The sequence below is a fragment of the Hyperolius riggenbachi genome, chromosome 9, assembly GCF_040937935.1.
Source record: "Hyperolius riggenbachi isolate aHypRig1 chromosome 9, aHypRig1.pri, whole genome shotgun sequence".
In the NCBI taxonomy this organism is placed as follows: Eukaryota; Metazoa; Chordata; class Amphibia; order Anura; family Hyperoliidae; genus Hyperolius; species Hyperolius riggenbachi.
In genome coordinates, this window is record NC_090654.1 from 11,179,667 (window position 1) to 11,198,665 (window position 18,999).

At 49.7% G+C, this 18,999-nt stretch overlaps 1 protein-coding gene across 5 annotated transcripts in view; it reads left to right on the plus strand.

The window, feature by feature from the left end:
• Positions 1 to 4,292, plus strand: part of LOC137531912 (E3 ubiquitin-protein ligase TRIM39-like) — a 45,511-nt gene extending 41,219 nt beyond the window's left edge. For all 5 annotated transcript variants that reach the window (XM_068251932.1, XM_068251928.1, XM_068251929.1 and 2 more), the window contains one exon: positions 1,989 to 4,292. In XM_068251932.1, the coding sequence (XP_068108033.1) occupies positions 1,997 to 3,532 (1,536 nt within the window). In that variant the 5' untranslated portion in view covers positions 1,989 to 1,996 and the 3' untranslated portion in view covers positions 3,533 to 4,292. The remainder of the gene's footprint in view (positions 1 to 1,988) is intronic.
• The last annotated feature ends 14,707 nt before the right edge of the window (positions 4,293 to 18,999 follow it).

Here is an 18,999-nt window from a genome sequence, read left to right on the forward strand (position 1 = left end):
AGCTGCAGTGTCAGAGAGGTGGAAGCAGGGGAGGGGACCGCTGCAGTGTCAGAGAGGTGCAAGCAGGGGAGGGGACAGCTGCAGTGTCAGAGAGGTGCAAGCAGGGGAGGGGACAGCTGCAGTGTCAGAGAGGTGTAAGCATGGGAGGGGACAGCTGCAGTGTCAGAGAGGTGTAAGCAGGGGAGGGAACAGCAGCATTGTCAGAGAGGTGTAAGCAGGGGAGGGGACAGATGCAGTGTCAGAGAGGTGCAAGCAGGGGAGGAGACAGCCACAGTGCCAGAGAGGTGTAAGCAGGGGAAGGGGCAGTCACAGTTTCAGAGAGGTGTAAGCAGGGGAAGGGACAGCTGCAGTGTCAGAGAGATGTAAGCACGGGAGGGGACAGCTGCAGTGTCAAAGAGGTGTAAGCAGGGGAGGGGACAGCTGCAGTGTCAGAGAGGTGTAAGCAGGGGAGGGGACAGCTGCAGTGTCAGAGAGGTGTAAGCAGGGGAGGGGACAGCTGCAGTGTCAGAGAGGTGTTAGCAGGGGAGGGGACAGCTGCAGTTTCAGAGAGGTGTAAGCAGGGGAGGGGACAGCTGCAGTGTCAGAGAGGTGTAAGCAGGGGAGGGGACAGCTGCAGTGTAAGCAGATGAGGGGACAGCTGCAGTGTCAGAGAGGTGTAAGCAGGGGAGGGGACAGCTGCAGTGTAAGCAGATGAGGGGGCAGCTGCAGTGTCAGAGAGGTGTAAGCAGGGGAGGGGACAGCTGCAGTGTCATAGTGGTGTAAGCAGGGGAGGGGACAGCTGCAGTGTCATAGTGGTGTAAGCAGGGGAGGGGATAGCTGCAGTGTCAGAGAGGTGTAAGCAGGGGAGGGGACAGCTGCAGTGTCATAGTGGTGTAAGCAGGGGAGGGGACAGCTGCAGTGTTAGAGAGGTGTAAGCAGGGGAGGGGACAGCTGCAGTGTCAGAGAGGTGTAAGCAGGGGAGGGGGCAGCTGCAGTGTCAGAGAGGTGTAAGCAGGGGAGGGGACAGCTGCAGTGGCAGAGAGGTGTAATCAGAGTAAGGGAACAGTTTGTTAAGGATTACTAATATTCAATGTACATATAGAGGTAATCATTACCTGCATAGCATCAATGCAAAGCTAATAAGATGGATAGAGGAGGGCCCCTCTAGTCCAGGGGCCCTGGTGCGGTCGCAACCTCTACATCCTGTATTGCTATGCCACGTTAACAAAATACTTTCTTGCTATATACTCTATTGTCTTTAAGTGCTTTTCATACAATGGGCCTGATTCACAAAGCAGTGCAAAGTGTTTTCACGCCAGTGAAAAGCCCTTTATCACGCCTAAACTCAGTTTAGGCATGATAAGAAGAAACTTGCGCAAATTTTCCGCGTGCCAAGTTTTGCGCGAGCAATTGCGCGGGCACGCGCGCAGCACACGGCGCTTCGCGCGCAGCGCCCATTAAGCCCTATGGGACTTTGCGCGCGATAATCAGCACAAAGCGGTGCTAACTCAGCGGTGCAAAGGTTATCACGTCTAAAGTCTTTTAGGCGTGATAACTGAGTTATCACCGCTTTGTGAATCAGGCCCAATGTCAAAGTTAAAGTGGAGCTGAACTCTTGCACAGGACAGAAGAAAAACGTGGAGAAACGCACCCTGTATGTATTTAGAGAGATGAACCGGTCCAATTCACCCTTATCTCTGACTAATCACAAGTGTAATTTGATCTCTCAGCTGAGTCAGCTGCCTGGCTCACCCGAGCAGCTAATTTGCAAACACACTATGTCAACCCTATATCTGTTTTCATGAAAGCAGGAAGTAGACACATTGCAGATTTATTGCAGGATTTGTATCAATGGTAACACAGAAGTTTTTTTTGAAAGATTATTATGCTTTTGCTTATCTTTTAGAACAGAGAGGAGGTTCGTAGTACAGGTCCACTTTAATAACTGAAATCTATGTAACAATCTGCACCTTACTTGTCATGTGACCATGCAATACCTTTATTTCCAGGTGTGACAATGGCGTCTGCTGCTGTGACTGCTGAGCTCCGCTGCTCCATCTGTATGGAGATCTATAGAGATCCTGTGACCTTGCCGTGTGGCCACAACTTCTGCCGGGGCTGCATCACACAAGCCTGGGACCACCAGACGCATCTAAGGGAATATAAATGTCCTGAATGTCAGAAGATATACAGGAGGAGGCCTGAGCTGGTGAGGAACACAAGGCTACATAATATCTGTGAGGCTTTTCATGCTAAGAGCGGGATCTTCTGTAATTACTGTGACATTCCTGTTCCTGCTACTAAATCCTGTCTGCAGTGTGAGACCTCCTTGTGTGATCATCACCTGAAGACACATGACAGGTCAGGAGGACACACTTTACTGCCTCCCACCGCTGACCTGGGGAAGAGGAAATGCTCCGTCCATAAGGAAATACTGAAGTATTACTGCACTGAGGATGCTGCCTGTGTCTGTGTGTCCTGCACTGTGATCGGGGGACATGTAGGACATATGATGATGTTACTGGATGAGGCCTCTGAGGAGAAGAAGAAGAAGTTGAGAAATGATCTGCAGAAACTGAGGGCAGAGAAAGAGAAGGCTGAGAAAAGAGTCCAGAGTCTGGAGGAACGCAGGAGAAAAGCACAAGAAAAAGCAGCTGGTGAAGCAGAGAGAGTCACTGCCCTGTTTACAGACCTCAGGAGAAGGCTGGAGGAGCTGGAGAAGAGAGTCCTGAGTGACATCATGAGGCGGGTACAATGCTATGATGACATCATCAGACAGCTGGCGATAAAGAAGGCGGAGTTGTCCAGGAAGATGTGTCACATTGAGGAGCTGTGTAACATGACTGATCCACTGACTGTCTTACAGGAATCACACACAGGTGACTTGTGTGACACGGAGGGCAGACATGATAAGCAGCTCCATGATGGAGGGGATCTGGATGTGGCCGGCATCTCACATACATTACACACAGGACTAGCTGAGATCATGTCTGGGGTAACTGGGGGGCTCTCTGTACAGCCTGCAGACATATTACTGGATGTAAACACAGCTGGTAATTATCTACATATATCAGATGACAGGAAAACTGCCTCCCGGTCAGATATATGGCAGAACCGCCCAGAAACACCAGAGAGATTTCAGCGTTATCCTCAGGTGTTGAGCAGCCGGAGTTTCTCCTCAGGGCGACATTACTGGGAAGTGGATGTTGGGAAATCAGAGGGCTGGGCAGTCGGGATGTGTTACCCCAGTATAGACAGGAGAGGAGAGCAGTCAGGGATTGGATGTAATAACAAGTCCTGGTGTTTGTGGAGGAGGTGTAATCTGTACTCAGTGACACATGACAGGAAAGAGATCCGATTACCTGATAGGATCCCCAGTGATAGAGTCAGGATATATCTGGATTATGAGGCCGGGCAGATCTCCTTTTATGCCCTGTGTGACCCCATCAGACACCTCCACACCTTCACTGCCACCTTCACTGAGCCCCTCCATGCTGGGTTAGGTGTACGGGATGGTTGTATAAAGATATCTGGGGGGAGTCAGGGGGTGTGAGCTCCGCCCACTGGTGACATCACAGGGAGAGGATTGTGATTGGCTGATTGTCCTGCCAGTAATTACTAGCTTAATATATCTTTAAAGGGAACCTGAAGCGAGTAAAATTATTTAAAATAAACACATGACTTAGCTGCAAATGAATATTACATACTTACCTCACCATCAGTTCCTCTCAGAAGCTCACCATTTTCTTATTACAACCATTCCTTCCAGTTCTGACAATATTTTGTCAGAACAGAAATATACCAGTTGCTGTCAGTTATATATTAGCTGCTGTCAGTTAAAACTGAATGTGCAAGGTACAAGCAGATGGTGGTTCAGACATCTCATTAGGTTTACAGAGCCTTGTTTATTCATCATAGTTCTGTAATGGGAGTACACTGCACAGCAGACTGACTTACACAGGAGGGACACAACCCCCACCCTCTCCCACAATGTGCAGGACTTTAGCCTCCTTTAGTCAGTGTTAGGGAGGGTGCCTTGTGGCATGCAGACAGTGCTGGGCTTATTATTAGAGAACCCTCCTGCTCTGCACACTGACCAATAAGAAGATGGCCACGCCCCCTGATCAGAGTGTGACATGTATCCTCCAGGAGGGAGACACACATGGGCGTCCTTCCATAGATAACTCCTCAGTCTTCCCATCTGGATGTTAGCATGGATTAGGGAGACAGATCTCCTCATACAACAGACCAGAGAAGCACCGAGATACGTGTAATACATTTGTGTTTCCTGTAATACACACATTTCTTTCTCACTGATAGTTATTATTATTTATTATTTGTATGTTTCTCGGCCTGATAGTAATAATCACCATTAATGCAATCTGTCGGGAGAAAGCCGGCTGTTACTGATATCTGGTGTCAGCAGAACAACAACATCATAAACAGCAAAAACAGTTTAAAGGGAACCAGAGAGGAATGGTTTTGTAAAATAGAAAAAGGCTTTTATACATACCTGGGGCTTCCTCCAGCCCCATAAGCCTGGATCGCTCCCACGCCGCCATCCTCCGCTTCCTGGATCCACCTGTACCGGGTCCCGTCACTTCCAGCGGACGCGGCCAATTGTCCGCATCACAGGGGCTCCCTCCATACCCGTACGCATGCGGCTGCGCAGTAAGCAGCCACATGCGTATCTGTATGGAGAGAGCACCCTCTGATGCGGAGAATTGGCCGCGTCCGCCGGCCGACTCGCGGCAATGACGGGACCCGGTACCGGCGGATCCAGGCAGCGGAGGACGGCGGCGTGGGAGCAATCCAGGCTTATGGGGCTGGAGGAAGCCCCAGGTATGTATAAAAGCTTTTTTTCATCCTCTCTGGTTCCCTTTAAAGCGGAATATAACCCTGCATTTCAACTTTGCTCTAAAACATTATTTACAGTATATTATATGCAACCAGCATTTTTTTTTTACTAGACCAGCATTGGAAGGGTTACACAGTGCTTTAAAGTTCCTGGAGATTTCTGCTGACGCATCCGAAGCTGAAATAGATACATTTTGTTTACATAAATGTATCTAAGTGTTGAATGTGACTCATCTCTCTGACTGAGAAGGAGTTGGAGGACAGCCAAAGAGTGTGTAACATTTCTCAATAGATACATATAACTAAATAGAATGTAACAATCTGAACTTCTGCATATCTCTCCACAGAACTTTAAACCTCTGTGTTTAACCCTTCCAATGCTGGTCTAGTAAAAAAAAAATGCTGGTTGCAAATAATATGCTGTAAATAATGTTTTAGAGCAAAGTTGAAATGCAGGGTTATATTCCGCTTTAATAAAAACTTGAATCTTAGAATAATAAAAGCTGTTGATTTTTGCTAGAAACAAATGTAGATATAGTATCAGCTCCTTATTACAAACTATGCAGGGTTCTCCCCAGGCTCTTTTAGCTGGGTGTTCCACCGGCTAATTTTGGTGAGCACCCGGCTGTCATCAGCTCGCCTCCTCCTCTGCTGTGAGCAGACTTGCACAGAGAACCACTAGCCCTGCATTCTTTCATCTTGCCCCACCCGGCACATACCTATGCAGGGCCGCCATCAGAAATTTTTGGGCCCCTCACACATCATCAAGCCTGGGCCCACCCACTGGCTGTTATACCCACCCACTAGCCACCCCACACCAGCCAGTAAGTGCTTTCACGTGATAGGATTAAGGATACCTTAGTGGAAAATAAAATGAAAAAAGCGACCCCCGAACTTACTTCCAGGTTGGGGTGGTCGTAACTTACAGTGCAGGCGTTTCCCAGTGAAGCATATCCTTGTACAGATTCACGTGGCCAGGAGCGCTGTGCGCAGGCACACTATGTAGTTGTGATGTCACAACTAGGTAGTGTGCCTGTGCAGAGCGCTCCCTCTCGGCTGCGTGAACGGATAGGATACACTTCGTCGGGCAGCACCTGCGCAGTAAGCCGCGACCACCCCAACCTGGAAGTAAGTTTGGGGGTCGATACTGACTAACAGAGGGGAATGGAGGAGAATGGGGGGGGGAGCAGTGGGCATGAGGAGAGCCCCTAAACATGCCTGCCCCCATTTTTCAATTTATTTTCCACGAAGGTATCCTTTAATGCCAGTGCGTTGGCAAGGCCAGATTTGTACTTTTTACCGCCCAAAGCCCAGTACCTCCAGCCGCCCCATGAAAACAGCTGGACTATGATTGGGTTATGGTACATAGGAAAAGGAGGGACAATAGAGATACTGATGGATCAGGGTACTGTGTTGAAAATGGAGGTTAGGAGAGATTAAAGGCTAGGCCTTTAGGCAATTTAAGCTAAGGCTTGGAATTTGATTATAAGATTATGGGAAAAGGGATAACATTATCAAGTTAAGGTTACGGATTACAGGATAAGGGTGATTAAATTGACTGAGGACAGTCAGTGACATGACTATGTACTCTGTAATGTGCTGCAGAAGATGTCAGTGCTATATAAATACATAATAATAATATGGTAGGACATTAGACTATGACTATGGTAGGATTAGAGTGTGAGCTCCTCTGAGGACAGTCAGTGACATGACTATGTACTCTGTAATGTGCTGCAGCAGGTGTCAGTGCTATATAAATACATAATAATAATAATATGGTAGGACATTAGGCTATGGCTATGGTAGGATTAGATTGTGAGCTCCTCTGAGGACAGTCAGTGACATGACTATGTACTCTGTAATGTGCTGCAGCAGGTGTCAGTGCTATATAAATACATAATAATAATAATATGGTAGGACATTAGGCTATGGCTATGGTAGGATTAGATTGTGAGCTCCTCTGAGGACAGTCAGTGACATGACTATGTACTCTGTAATGTGCTGCAGCAGGTGTCAGTGCTATATAAATACATAATAATAATAATAATAATATGGTAGGACATTAGGCTATGACTATGGTAGGATTAGATTGTGAGCTCCTCTGAGGACAGTCAGTGACATGACTATGTACTCTGTAAAGTGCTGCAGAAGATGCCAGTGCTATATAAATACATAATAATAATATGGTAGGACATTAGACTATGACTATGGTAGGATTAGAGTGTGAGCTCCTCTGAGGACAGTCAGTGACATGACTATGTACTCTGTAATGTGCTGCAGGAGATGTCAGTGGTATATAAATACATAATTATAATATGGGAGGACCTTAGACTATGACTATGGTAGGATTAGAGTGTGAGCTCCTCTGAGGACAGTCAGTGACATGACTATGTACTCTGTAATGTGCTGCAGAAGATGTCAGTGCTATATAAATACATAATAATATGGTAGGACATTAGACTATGACTATGGTAGGATTAGATTGTGAGCTCCTCTGAGGACAGTCAGTGACATGACTATGTACTCTGTAATGTGCTGCAGGAGATGTCAGTGGTATATAAATACATAATTATAATATGGGAGGACCTTAGACTATGACTATGGTAGGATTAGAGTGTGAGCTCCTCTGAGGACAGTCAGTGACATGACTATGTACTCTGTAATGTGCTGCAGGAGATGTCAGTGGTATATAAATAGAGTTGGGCCGAACGGTTCGCCGGCGAACGGGGTTCGCGCGAACTTAGGTGGTTCGCGTGCGGGTACCGCACGCGAACCTTTTGCGGAAGAAGTTCGGTTCGCCCCATAATGCACCTGAGGGTCAACTTTGACCCTCTACATCACAGTCAGCAGGCCCAGTGTAGCCAATTAGGCTACACTAGCCCCTGGAGCCCCACCCCCCCTTATATAAGGCAGGCAGCGGCGGCCATTACGGCCACTCGTGTGCCTGCATTAGTCAGAGTAGGGCGAGCTGCTGCAGACTGTCTCTCAGGGAAAGATTAGTTAGGCTTAACTTCTTCCTGGCTGCATACCTGTTCTGTTCAGTGAGCCCTCAGCCCACTGCATACCTGTACTGTGATCCTGCCACTGCATAGCTGTTCAGTGATCCTGCCACAGCATACCTGTTCTGTTCAGTGAGCCCTCAGCCCACTGCATACCTGTACTGTGATCCTGCCACTGCATAGCTGTTCAGTGATCCTGCCACAGCATACCTGTTCTGTTCAGTGAGCCCTCAGCCCACTGCATACCTGTACTGTGATCCTGCCACTGCATACCTGTTCAGTGATCCTGCCACAGCATACCTGTTCTGTTCAGTGAGCCCTCAGCCCACTGCATACCTGTACTGTGATCCTGCCACTGCATAGCTGTTCAGTGATCCTGCCACAGCATACCTGTTCTGTTCAGTGAGCCCCCAGCCCACTGCATACCTGTACTGTGATCCTGCCACTGCATACCTGTTCAGTGATCCTGCCACAGCATACCTGTTCTGTTCAGTGAGCCCTCAGCCCACTGCATACCTGTACTGTGATCCTGCCACTGCATACCTGTTCAGTGATCCTGCCACAGCATACCTGTTCTGTTCAGTGAGCCCTCAGCCCACTGCATACCTGTACTGTGATCCTGCCACTGCATAGCTGTTCAGTGATCCTGCCACAGCATACCTGTTCTGTTCAGTGAGCCCTCAGCCCACTGCATACCTGTACTGTGATCCTGCCACTGCATACCTGTTCAGTGATCCTGCCACAGCATACCTGTTCTGTTCAGTGAGCCCTCAGCCCACTGCATACCTGTACTGTGATACTGCCACTGCATACCTGTTCAGTGATCCTGCCACAGCATACCTGTTCTGTTCAGTGAGCCCTCAGCCCACTGCATACCTGTACTGTGATCCTGCCACTGCATACCTGTTCAGTGATCCTGCCACAGCATACCTGTTCTGTTCAGTGAGCCCTCAGCCCACTGCATACCTGTACTGTGATCCTGCCACTGCATAGCTGTTCAGTGATCCTGCCACAGCATACCTGTTCTGTTCAGTGAGCCCTCAGCCCACTGCATACCTGTACTGTGATCCTGCCACTGCATACCTGTTCAGTGATCCTGCCACAGCATACCTGTTCTGTTCAGTGAGCCCTCAGCCCACTGCATACCTGTACTGTGATACTGCCACTGCATACCTGTTCAGTGATCCTGCCACAGCATACCTGTTCTGTTCAGTGAGCCCTCAGCCCACTGCATACCTGTACTGTGATCCTGCCACTGCATAGCTGTTCAGTGATCCTGCCACAGCATACCTGTTCTGTTCAGTGAGCCCTCAGCCCACTGCATACCTGTACTGTGATCCTGCCACTGCATACCTGTTCAGTGATCCTGCCACAGCATACCTGTTCTGTTCAGTGAGCCCTCAGCCCACTGCATACCTGTACTGTGATCCTGCCACTGCATAGCTGTTCAGTGATCCTGCCACAGCATACCTGTTCTGTTCAGTGAGCCCCCAGCCCACTGCATACCTGTACTGTGATCCTGCCACTGCATACCTGTTCAGTGATCCTGCCACTGTATACCTGTTCTGTGAACCCGCCACTGTATACCTGTTCTGTTCAGTGGACCCGCCACTGTATACCTGTTCTGTGAACCCGCCACTGTATACCTGTTCTGTTCAGTGGACCTGCCACTGTATACCTGTTTAGTGAACACGCCACTGCATACCTGTTGTGTTCAGTGAACCTGCCACTGCATACCTGTTCTGTGAACCCGCCACTGTATACCTGTTCTGTTCAGTGGACCCGCCACTGTATACCTGTTCTGTTCAGTGGACCTGCCACTGTATACCTGTTCTGTTCAGTGGACCTGCCACTGTATACCTGTTTAGTGAACACGCCACTGCATACCTGTTGTGTTCAGTGAACCCGCCACTGTATACCTGTACTGTTCAGTGAACCCACCGCATCAGTGCGCATACCTGTGCAGTTAAGTGAACCCACCTACCTACGTGAGTGCACGCAGTGTGATATACCACTCCGTGCATACCCGATATGGACAAAACAGGTAGAGGAAGAGGAAGAGGTAGTGGCAGAGGCAGAGGAAGGCCACCCGGCAGGTCTGCGCGAGGTCGTGTAAATGTAATTTCGTGTGGACCTGGCCCACAGTACAGTGCTCGGAAGAAGGCACGTCCCATCACCTCCCAAGATTGTCAGGACGTGGTTGAGTATTTAGCGACACAGAACACCTCATCTTGCTCAGCCACCAGCGCTACTACTAGCACCACTTCCGCTGCATTTGACACTTCGCAAGAATTATTTAGTGGTGGTGAAATCACTGATGCACAGCCATTGTTACAGCCAGATGAATTTTCACCAGCTCATATGTCTGCGTTACGCGACAACACTATGGATGTAACGTGTAAGGAGGATGAAGGACCTACACATTTGGATTTTTCTGAGGCAAGCGAAGCTGGGCAGGATGATTACGATGATGACGATGATAGGGATCCTCTGTATGTTCCCAATAGAGGAGATGAAGAGGGGGACAGTTCAGAGGGGGAGTCAGAGAGTAGTAGGAGGATAGAAGTTGCTGAAAGAAGCTGGGGCAGCTCTTTGCCACCAGCTGTTTCTGACGGAGTCCGGCACCATGTATCGCCAGATTCGCCACCTATGTACAGCCAGCCAACTTGCCCTTCAGCATCAGCTGCTGAGGTGCCCACATCCCAGGGTGGCTCAGCGGTGTGGAAATTTTTTAATGTGTGTGCCTCAGATCGGACCAAAGCCATCTGTTCGCTCTGCCAACAAAAATTGAGCCGTGGAAAGGCCAACACTCACGTAGGGACAAGTGCCTTACGAAGGCACCTGCAGAAAAGGCACAAACAGCAATGGGATGGCCACCTGAGCAAAAGCAGCAGCAGCACACAAAAGCAAAGTCACCCTCCTTCTCCTCTTCCTCCTTCAGGTGCATCATCTGCTTATGCCGCTCTCTCCCTTGCACCTTCACAGGCACCCTCCTCCACTCCGCCTCTGCCCTTGAGCGGTTCCTGCTCCTCTGCCCACAGCAGCAGTCAGGTGTCCGTGAAGGAAATGTTTGAGCGGAAGAAGCCACTTTTGGCCAGTCACCCCCTTGCCCGGCGTCTGACAGCTGGCGTGGCGGAACTGTTAGCTCGCCAGCTGTTACCATACCGGCTGGTGGACTCTGAGGCCTTCCGTAAATTTGTGGCCATCGGAACACCGCAGTGGAAGATGCCAGGCCGCACTTATTTTTCCAGAAAGGCCATACCCCAACTGCACCGTGAAGTTGAGAGGCAAGTGGTGTCATCTCTTGCGAAGAGCGTTGGGTCAAGGGTACACCTGACCACGGATGCCTGGTCTGCCAAGCACGGGCAGGGCCGCTACATTACCTACACAGCCCATTGGGTGAACCTGGTGGTGAACGATGGCAAGCAGAAAGCGGCGGACCAAATTGTGACACCTCCACGGCTTGCAGGCAGGCCTCCTGCCACCTCCTCTCCTCCTGCTACATGCTCTTCGCTGTCCTCCTCCTCCTCCTTGGCTGAGTGGCAGTTCTCCTCTCCAGCTACACAGCCCCAGTTCCGCAGGGCCTATGCTGCATGCCAGGTACGACGGTGTCACGCCATCTTAGACATGGCTTGTCTCAAAGCGGAGAGTCACACTGGAGCAGCTCTCCTGGCTGCTCTTAAGAAACAGGTGGATGAGTGGCTGACCCCGCACCACCTGGAGATAGGCAACGTGGTGTGCGACAACGGCAGCAATCTGCTTGCCGCTTTGCATATGGGGAAGCTGACACACATACCCTGCATGGCACATGTCATGAATCTGGTGGTTCAAAGATTTGTGGCAAAGTACCCTGGCTTAGCGGATGTCCTGAAGCAGGCCAGGAAGTTCTGTGGGCATTTGAGGCGCTCTTACACAGCCATGGCACGATTTGCAGAAATTCAGCGTAAAAACAACATGCCGGTGAGACGCCTCATTTGCGATAGCCCCACTCGCTGGAACTCGACCCTCCTCATGTTCTCCCGCCTGCTAGAACAGAAGAAAGCCGTCACCCAGTACCTCTACAACTGGAGTAGAACGAAACAGTCTGGGAAGATGGGGATGTTCTGGCCCGACAACTGGACAATGATGAAAAATGCATGCAGGCTCATGCGGCCGTTTGAGGTGGTGACCAACCTGGTGAGCCGCAGTGAGGGCACCATCAGCGACTTAATTCCCTACGCGTACTTCTTGGAGCGTGCTGTGCGTAGAGTGGCGGATGAAGCTGCGAATGAGCGTGACCAGGAACCGTTACGGCAGGAACAGGCATGGGACCAATTTTCATCAGACCCAGCTGTTTCCTCAACACCTGCGGCAGCACAGAGGGGGGAGGAGGAGAAAGAAGAGAGGTCATGTGCAGAAGATGAGTCAGACTCAGAGGATGATGAGCAAGGTGTTTCTTTGGGGGAGGAGGAGGAGGAGGAGGGGACAGCGGCAGGAGAACAACCGCAGCAGGCGTCGCAGGGGGCTTGTGCTGCGCAACCTTCCCGTGGTATTGTTCGCGGCTGGGGGGAGGAGGTTGACTTACCTGACGTCACTGAGGAAGAGCAAGAGGAGATGGAGGGTACTGGATCCGACTTTGTGCAGATGTCGTCTTTTATGCTGTCCTGCCTGTTGAGGGACCCCCGTATAAAAAACCTCAAGGGGAATGAGCTGTACTGGGTGGCCACACTACTAGACCCTCGGTACAGGCACAAAGTGGCGGACCTGTTACCAACTCACCGGAAGGTGGAAAGGATGCAGCACATGCAGAACCAGCTGTCAACTATGCTTTACAATGCCTTTAAGGGTGATGTGACGGCACAACGCCAGCAAGGTACCACTGCCACTAATCCTCCTCCCGTGTCCACGCAGTCAAAGACAGGACGCTCCAGCGATCTCATGGTGATGTCGGACATGCGGACGTTCTTTAGTCCAACGCCTCGCCGTAGCCCTTCCGGATCCACCCTCCACCAACGCCTGGAACGGCAGGTAGCCGACTACCTGGCCTTAAGTGTGGATGTAGACACTGCTGTGAACAGCGATGAGGAACCCTTGAACTACTGGGTGCGCAGGCTTGACCTGTGGCCAGAGCTGTCCCAATTTGCCATCCAACTTCTCTCCTGCCCTGCCGCAAGCGTCCTCTCAGAAAGGACCTTCAGCGCAGCTGGAGGCATTGTCACAGAGAAGAGAAGTCGCCTAAGTCACAAAAGTGTTAAGTACCTCACCTTTATAAAAATGAATGAGGCATGGATCCCGGAGGGCTGCTGCCCGCCCCAAGACTAAGTCAGTCCCCGCACATACAGCATCTCTGCCTGCACGCCGTGTGACTGGCTGCCTGGCCTGCCCCAAGAAGACTAAGTCGCTCCCAGTCCCTCCACACAGCATGTCTGCCTGCAGGCCGCTTCACTACCTTCTCCGCCACCACCAACAGGGTCCGGGACTCCAGGCGGATTGCTGAATTTTTTAGGCCGCTGCTAGCAGCGGCCGCTGTAATAATTTTTCGGGTGCGTGTACATGACTGCCTAATTTTTCTGGCTGCACTGCGGGCAGCTGCAACAACAAAAGAAAAGGCATGAACATGCGCCCATTCCCCTTCGTGATCATTACCTTGCCGTGGTGAAGGGGCTTGCGTATCACAATGGAGCAATGACCGGCGCCTAGATGAGTGTCTCGGGGGGCACACCCACGATAATAAGGTCGTTGCCTCATTGTGGTCAGACCAAATTTGATCAGCTGGACAGTCACTGTTCTGTCATTCAGCTACATCAGCCAGGTGACTGACCATATGGGCTGTAAAGCCACCAAAACCTGCACTCTCGCCATGGTGCGCACCAGTCCAGCACGGCCGTCACTACACAAACAGCTGTTTGCGGTGCGTTACACGATGAGTTTGGTGCGTCAGTGTGAAGCAGTACCTTAATTACACTACCTGATTGATGTATACACATGCAAGATGTTTGAAAGCACTTTAGGCCTGTCATTTAACATTCAATGTGATTTCTGCCCTTAAAACGCTGCTTTGCGTCAAATCCAGATTTTTCCCGGGGACTTTTGGCATGTATCCCACTCCGCCATCCCCCCCTCCAGGTGTTAGACCCCTTGAAACATCTTTTCCATCACTTTTGTGGCCAGCATAATTAATTTTTTTTTTCAAAGTTCGCATCCCCATTGAAGTCTATTGCGGTTCGCGAACTTTAACGCGAACCGAACCTTTCGCGAAAGTTCGCGAACCCGGTTCGCGAACCGAAAATCGGAGGTTCGGCCCAACTCTATATATAAATACATAATTATAATATGGGAGGACCTTAGACTATGACTATGGTAGGATTAGAGTGTGAGCTCCTCTGAGGACAGTCAGTGACATGACTATGTACTCTGTAATGTGCTGCAGAAGATGTCAGTGCTATATAAATACATAATAATATGGTAGGACATTAGACTATGACTATGGTAGGATTAGAGTGTGAGCTCCTCTGAGGACAGTCAGTGACATGACTATGTACTCTGTAATGTGCTGCAGAAGATGTCAGTGCTATATAAATACATAATAATATGGTAGGACATTAGACTATGACTATGGTAGGATTAGAGTGTGAGCTCCTCTGAGGACAGTCAGTGACATGACTATGTACTCTGTAATGTGCTGCAGAAGATGTCAGTGCTATATAAATACATAATAATATGGTAGGACAGATTATGGTAGGTAGGATTAGATTGTGAGCTCCTCTGTAACATGCTATGGGGGACATCAGCATAGGATAAATACTAATTATTAAGGTGACACATTGATGGGATGGTTTTGGAGAGGGAGATAATTTAATTAAGAGGGAAAGAATGATGGGGTGAGAGAGGCAGATAGTAGTAAAAAGTTTAGTGACTGGGGGGGCATAGGAAAGGAAGGTGGAGGTAAAAGGGGAGATGCAGCAAGAGATAGGAGGAATGGAGAGTGACAGCGGATGGTCTGCTACAAAAAGGCTGCACAAACAATGAACCCTAAAGGCAAGCTGGAATGTTTAAATGGGTCAGACCGACGTCTGAACCAGCCGTCCTCAGCAGCTCGGTGACTTGTTGCAAATGCTTTTTTGCAAGTGTGTAGAAAAGCATTTGTCAGCATCCGGTGGCGCTTTCCCTGCAGAGGGAAATGGAAGAGTGGCTGTAAACGATCCTGGAAACAATCCGCTTCCAGGATCGGCTAAGCGTTTGGGCAGACAATGGCGAAAATCGGGATCAAAATGTGACATTTGCACAAACAGTACAATAGATGGCGGTAAGGAATCATACCAACGGCTGTCCATTCATCTGGCTGGACAGCGTTTAAGCAACAAGCAACGCAGCCGTCGGGGACCGTCGCAGAACCGTCCGAGGGTCCAAGCCTAAATGTATTGAGGCAGAATAACCCATACAATAAAATCTAACTGCCTCTGCGACATCCTGTCCCTGTGTACATGCTTTTTTGCTACTGCGCATGTGCGCAGCACGGACAGCTGTTGGGACAGGAGCACAGGGCCAGGGAGTCGGGTGGGCGTGTGCACGGGTGGACTGGTGCGCACTAACTGGCAGCAGTGTCACAAGAGACCTAGAGCTCGTTTGTAAAAGGGCTTAGGTCTACTCGTGGGCAGCACGGTGGCATATTGGTTAGCGCTCTCGCCTTGCAGCGCTGGGTCCCCGGTTCGAATTCCAGCCAAGTCAACATCTGCACAGAGTTTGTATGTTCTCCCCATGACTGTGTGGGTTTCCTCCGGGCATTCCGGTTTCCTCCCACATCCCAAAAACATACAGATAAGTTAGCTCGGAAAGATACAAAGATTTGAAAGCAAGAACCCAATACAGTGTAGTATGTCGAGGTAGATGGGGTAAGACGAAACAACAATGATTAATATGCTTACAAGTCTGGGTTACCATACAGGCAACCACTGGATGTGCAGGTGGGGAGAATTCTAACCTGACCCCACTCAGGTATTAAGAAGTCGCTCTCTGTAGACAGGAAAAATGGGGATACACCCCTCCACCAGGGGTGGACTAGATCAATGGAGAATAGGTAATAACAGAGGCGCCAAATTAGAGTCAAAGGTTTAAAAACAGTTTAAAAGGAGGGGGATTGGTGGTTACCACCCTCAGGTATATAATGACCAGCCAACTGTGGCGCTGGGCCCTAAAACTGATACAGCCTCGTGTATCTCCAACATTGATTTCCTGATGAAGCGGGCGCTTGACCCGTGAAACGCGTTGCTTACCTGGAGATTTTATAATAAATTATATTGTTTATATATAACGACTCATTGGCTGGTCATTATATACCTGAGGGTGGTAACCACCAACCCCCCTCCTTTTAAACTGTTTTTAAACATTTTACTCTAATTTGGCGCCTCTCTTATTACTTATTCTCCATAGATAAGTTAATTGGATTCCCCCTAGATTGGCCCTAGACTACGAGACATACACTACACAATACATACATAGACATATGACTATGGAAGGGATTAGATTGTGAACCCCTCTGAGAGACAGTTAAGTGACAAGACAATATACTCTGTACAGCACTGGGTAATATGTCGGCGCTATATAAATACCTAAATAAAATAAATAAATACTAGTAACCAATAAAGTGCTTAGTGCAGAGCAAAGCAATCAAGAAGGATCAGCTAGATTAAATCAAGTGTGAGAGGAAGTGCTGGTGCTCAAGTATAGGAACAGTCCTGTAAACAATACGGTGAACTACTGTGCCCAGAAGACCAAACCTGAAATAAAAGCAACCTGCAAGAAATGAACCCGTTTGTGTAAATAGCTGGCTGAGGGAATGAAAGGAAATGACTGCAGGAGAAGGGGGGAGAGCTCCCTGATACAGGATGAAAGGAGTGACTGCAGGAGAAGGGGGAGAGCTCCCTGATACAGGATGAAAGGAGTGACTGCAGGAGAAGGGGGAGAGCTCCCTGATACAGGATGAAAGGAGTGACTGCAGGAGAAGGGGGAGAGCTCCCTGATACAGGATGAAAGGAGTGACTGCAGGAGAAGGGGGAGAGCTCCCTGATACAGGATGAAAGGAGTGACTGCAGGAGAAGGGGGAGAGCTCCCTGATACAGGATGAAAGGAGTGACTGCAGGAGAAGGGGGAGAGCTCCCTGATACAGGATGAAAGGAGTGACTGCAGGAGAAGGGGGAGAGCTCCCTGATACAGGATGAAAGGAGTGACTGCAGGAGAAGGGGGAGAGCTCCCTGATACAGGATGAAAGGAAATGACTGCAGGAGAAGGGGGAGAGCTCCCTGATACAGGATGAAAGGAGTGACTGCAGGAGAAGGGGGAGAGCTCCCTGATACAGGATGAAAGGAGTGACAGGGCAGCGTGGAGATAAGAGACTGATCGCAGCCAGCTGGTCACTCACTCCGCAGACTGTCAGGATCAGGCAGCGTGCTGCAAGTGAGCCAAATGCCTGTGTCTGCTCACATCTCTCCCCTTGTCACAGCGACTCCACCACCACATGGCTATTAGCTACCTGTCTTCAGCCATCTTCTTCCTCCAGGCTTGAGGCAGGGAACATACTTGACTGTTTTCATGCGCGTTTTCTGCGCAGAAAAACTGAGAACTCATGTTAATCAATGGGCTAGTACACACTTAATATGTAGTTCGCGCGCAGAAAAAAAACTGACATTCTGCATCCTGATTCTGCACATTTTTTCAGTTTTATCTATCAATTACATCAGCTGCTGTGAAAAATCGCGCGCGTTTTCCTGCATGGAAACACACTTGGTGTGCAGAAAAAGTATGCAGGAAAATGCGCGCAGAAAACTGAAAGACAAGTGTGTTCCCTGCCTGAATCTCCCTCGCTGCTGGCTCGGCTCAGCCCCGCCCCTCAGTGTCAGAAGGGAAGGGCGCTCTCCTCTCTGCACTGCATGTATGCAGGAGAGACTGAGGAGGACAGTGGCTGCCGGAGCAGACAACTGATCTGCTGCGGGTGTGACACCCGCCCAGCTGCCTCTGCTCTCCTGCTGCTCACAGGTGCCCTGTGCAGAAATACGGCCATGCGTGTTGGGGAGGGGGGCCAGGTCCGGGGCCCCCTGAGAGCACCTGGGGTCTTGGGGCCCCTCACTGTAGTCTTTGATGTCCCTCTCTGATGGCTGCTCTGTACCTATGTAATCGGTGCCGGGAGACTTGGGCGCAGGATACAGCCAGTGTAACGATTGGTGTCAGCAAGTAACAAATTTCTGATTATGTGGTGATCTGCAGTATCACCAATAATACAGATACTCTAGCTGATTATATGGTGATCTGTAGAATCACCAATAATGCAAGTATAGTGAAACAGACTAGAGATAGCTTGAATGCACAAGTAGTGATTGGTGCAACAGTAAGTACTGATAAAGATATAGAAGTACCTCACCAGAGGAGCTGGCGGGTACTAACAGTACAGAGAACTCCTCACCAGTGACAAGGGCTCACTGGTGAGAGTAGAATGGTCAGACAAATCAGGTTTGGCAACAGACAGGCAGATCAGGTACAAAATCAGAAGGCAGAGACAGAAAGATTAACAGGCAGAGTCGTCAACTAGATCAGATGGGCAACAGTACAGGAACGTAGCGCAGAAGAATAGTCAGGAACGAGCCAGAGTCATACACAGATAATATAATACAGTCTTCAATAGTTTATGATTACAGCTATCAAAGGTCTGAGCGCTAACACGAGGTATTCGCAACAGCAGACAAGTTGCGAGTGAAGCCTCTGCACTTAAGAGGCTGAGGAGACCCTGAGGCACGCCCCCCGACGCCAGCCAATCAGAACCGGTGGGCGCGTCCTCTTATGTCAGCTGACCCGCAGGTCAGCTGATGCGCCTCTTGCCCGCATAAAGGTCATGACGGTGAGCGCGCGCACGCGCTAATGCGACCTTGTGAGCAGCAGAGATACCCGTCCTCGGTGCACGAATCTATTTATTGTAAAAAGCAATTGCACTCACATGTGTGTCGATAAAATCAGCGCAAGAAAAGAAAAAAAAAAGGCAGCTACTTTGTGAAGAATATCTTGACTGGTGGTTTGTGAAGACACACATTGCTGGAGAGGTGGGGGACGACCCGGGAACGGTCCCAAAGTGCATATAGACTATTGGTTGGTCTAGAACAGCGGTGAGTGGCACACAAAGGGTGCTGGTGGAGGCTGC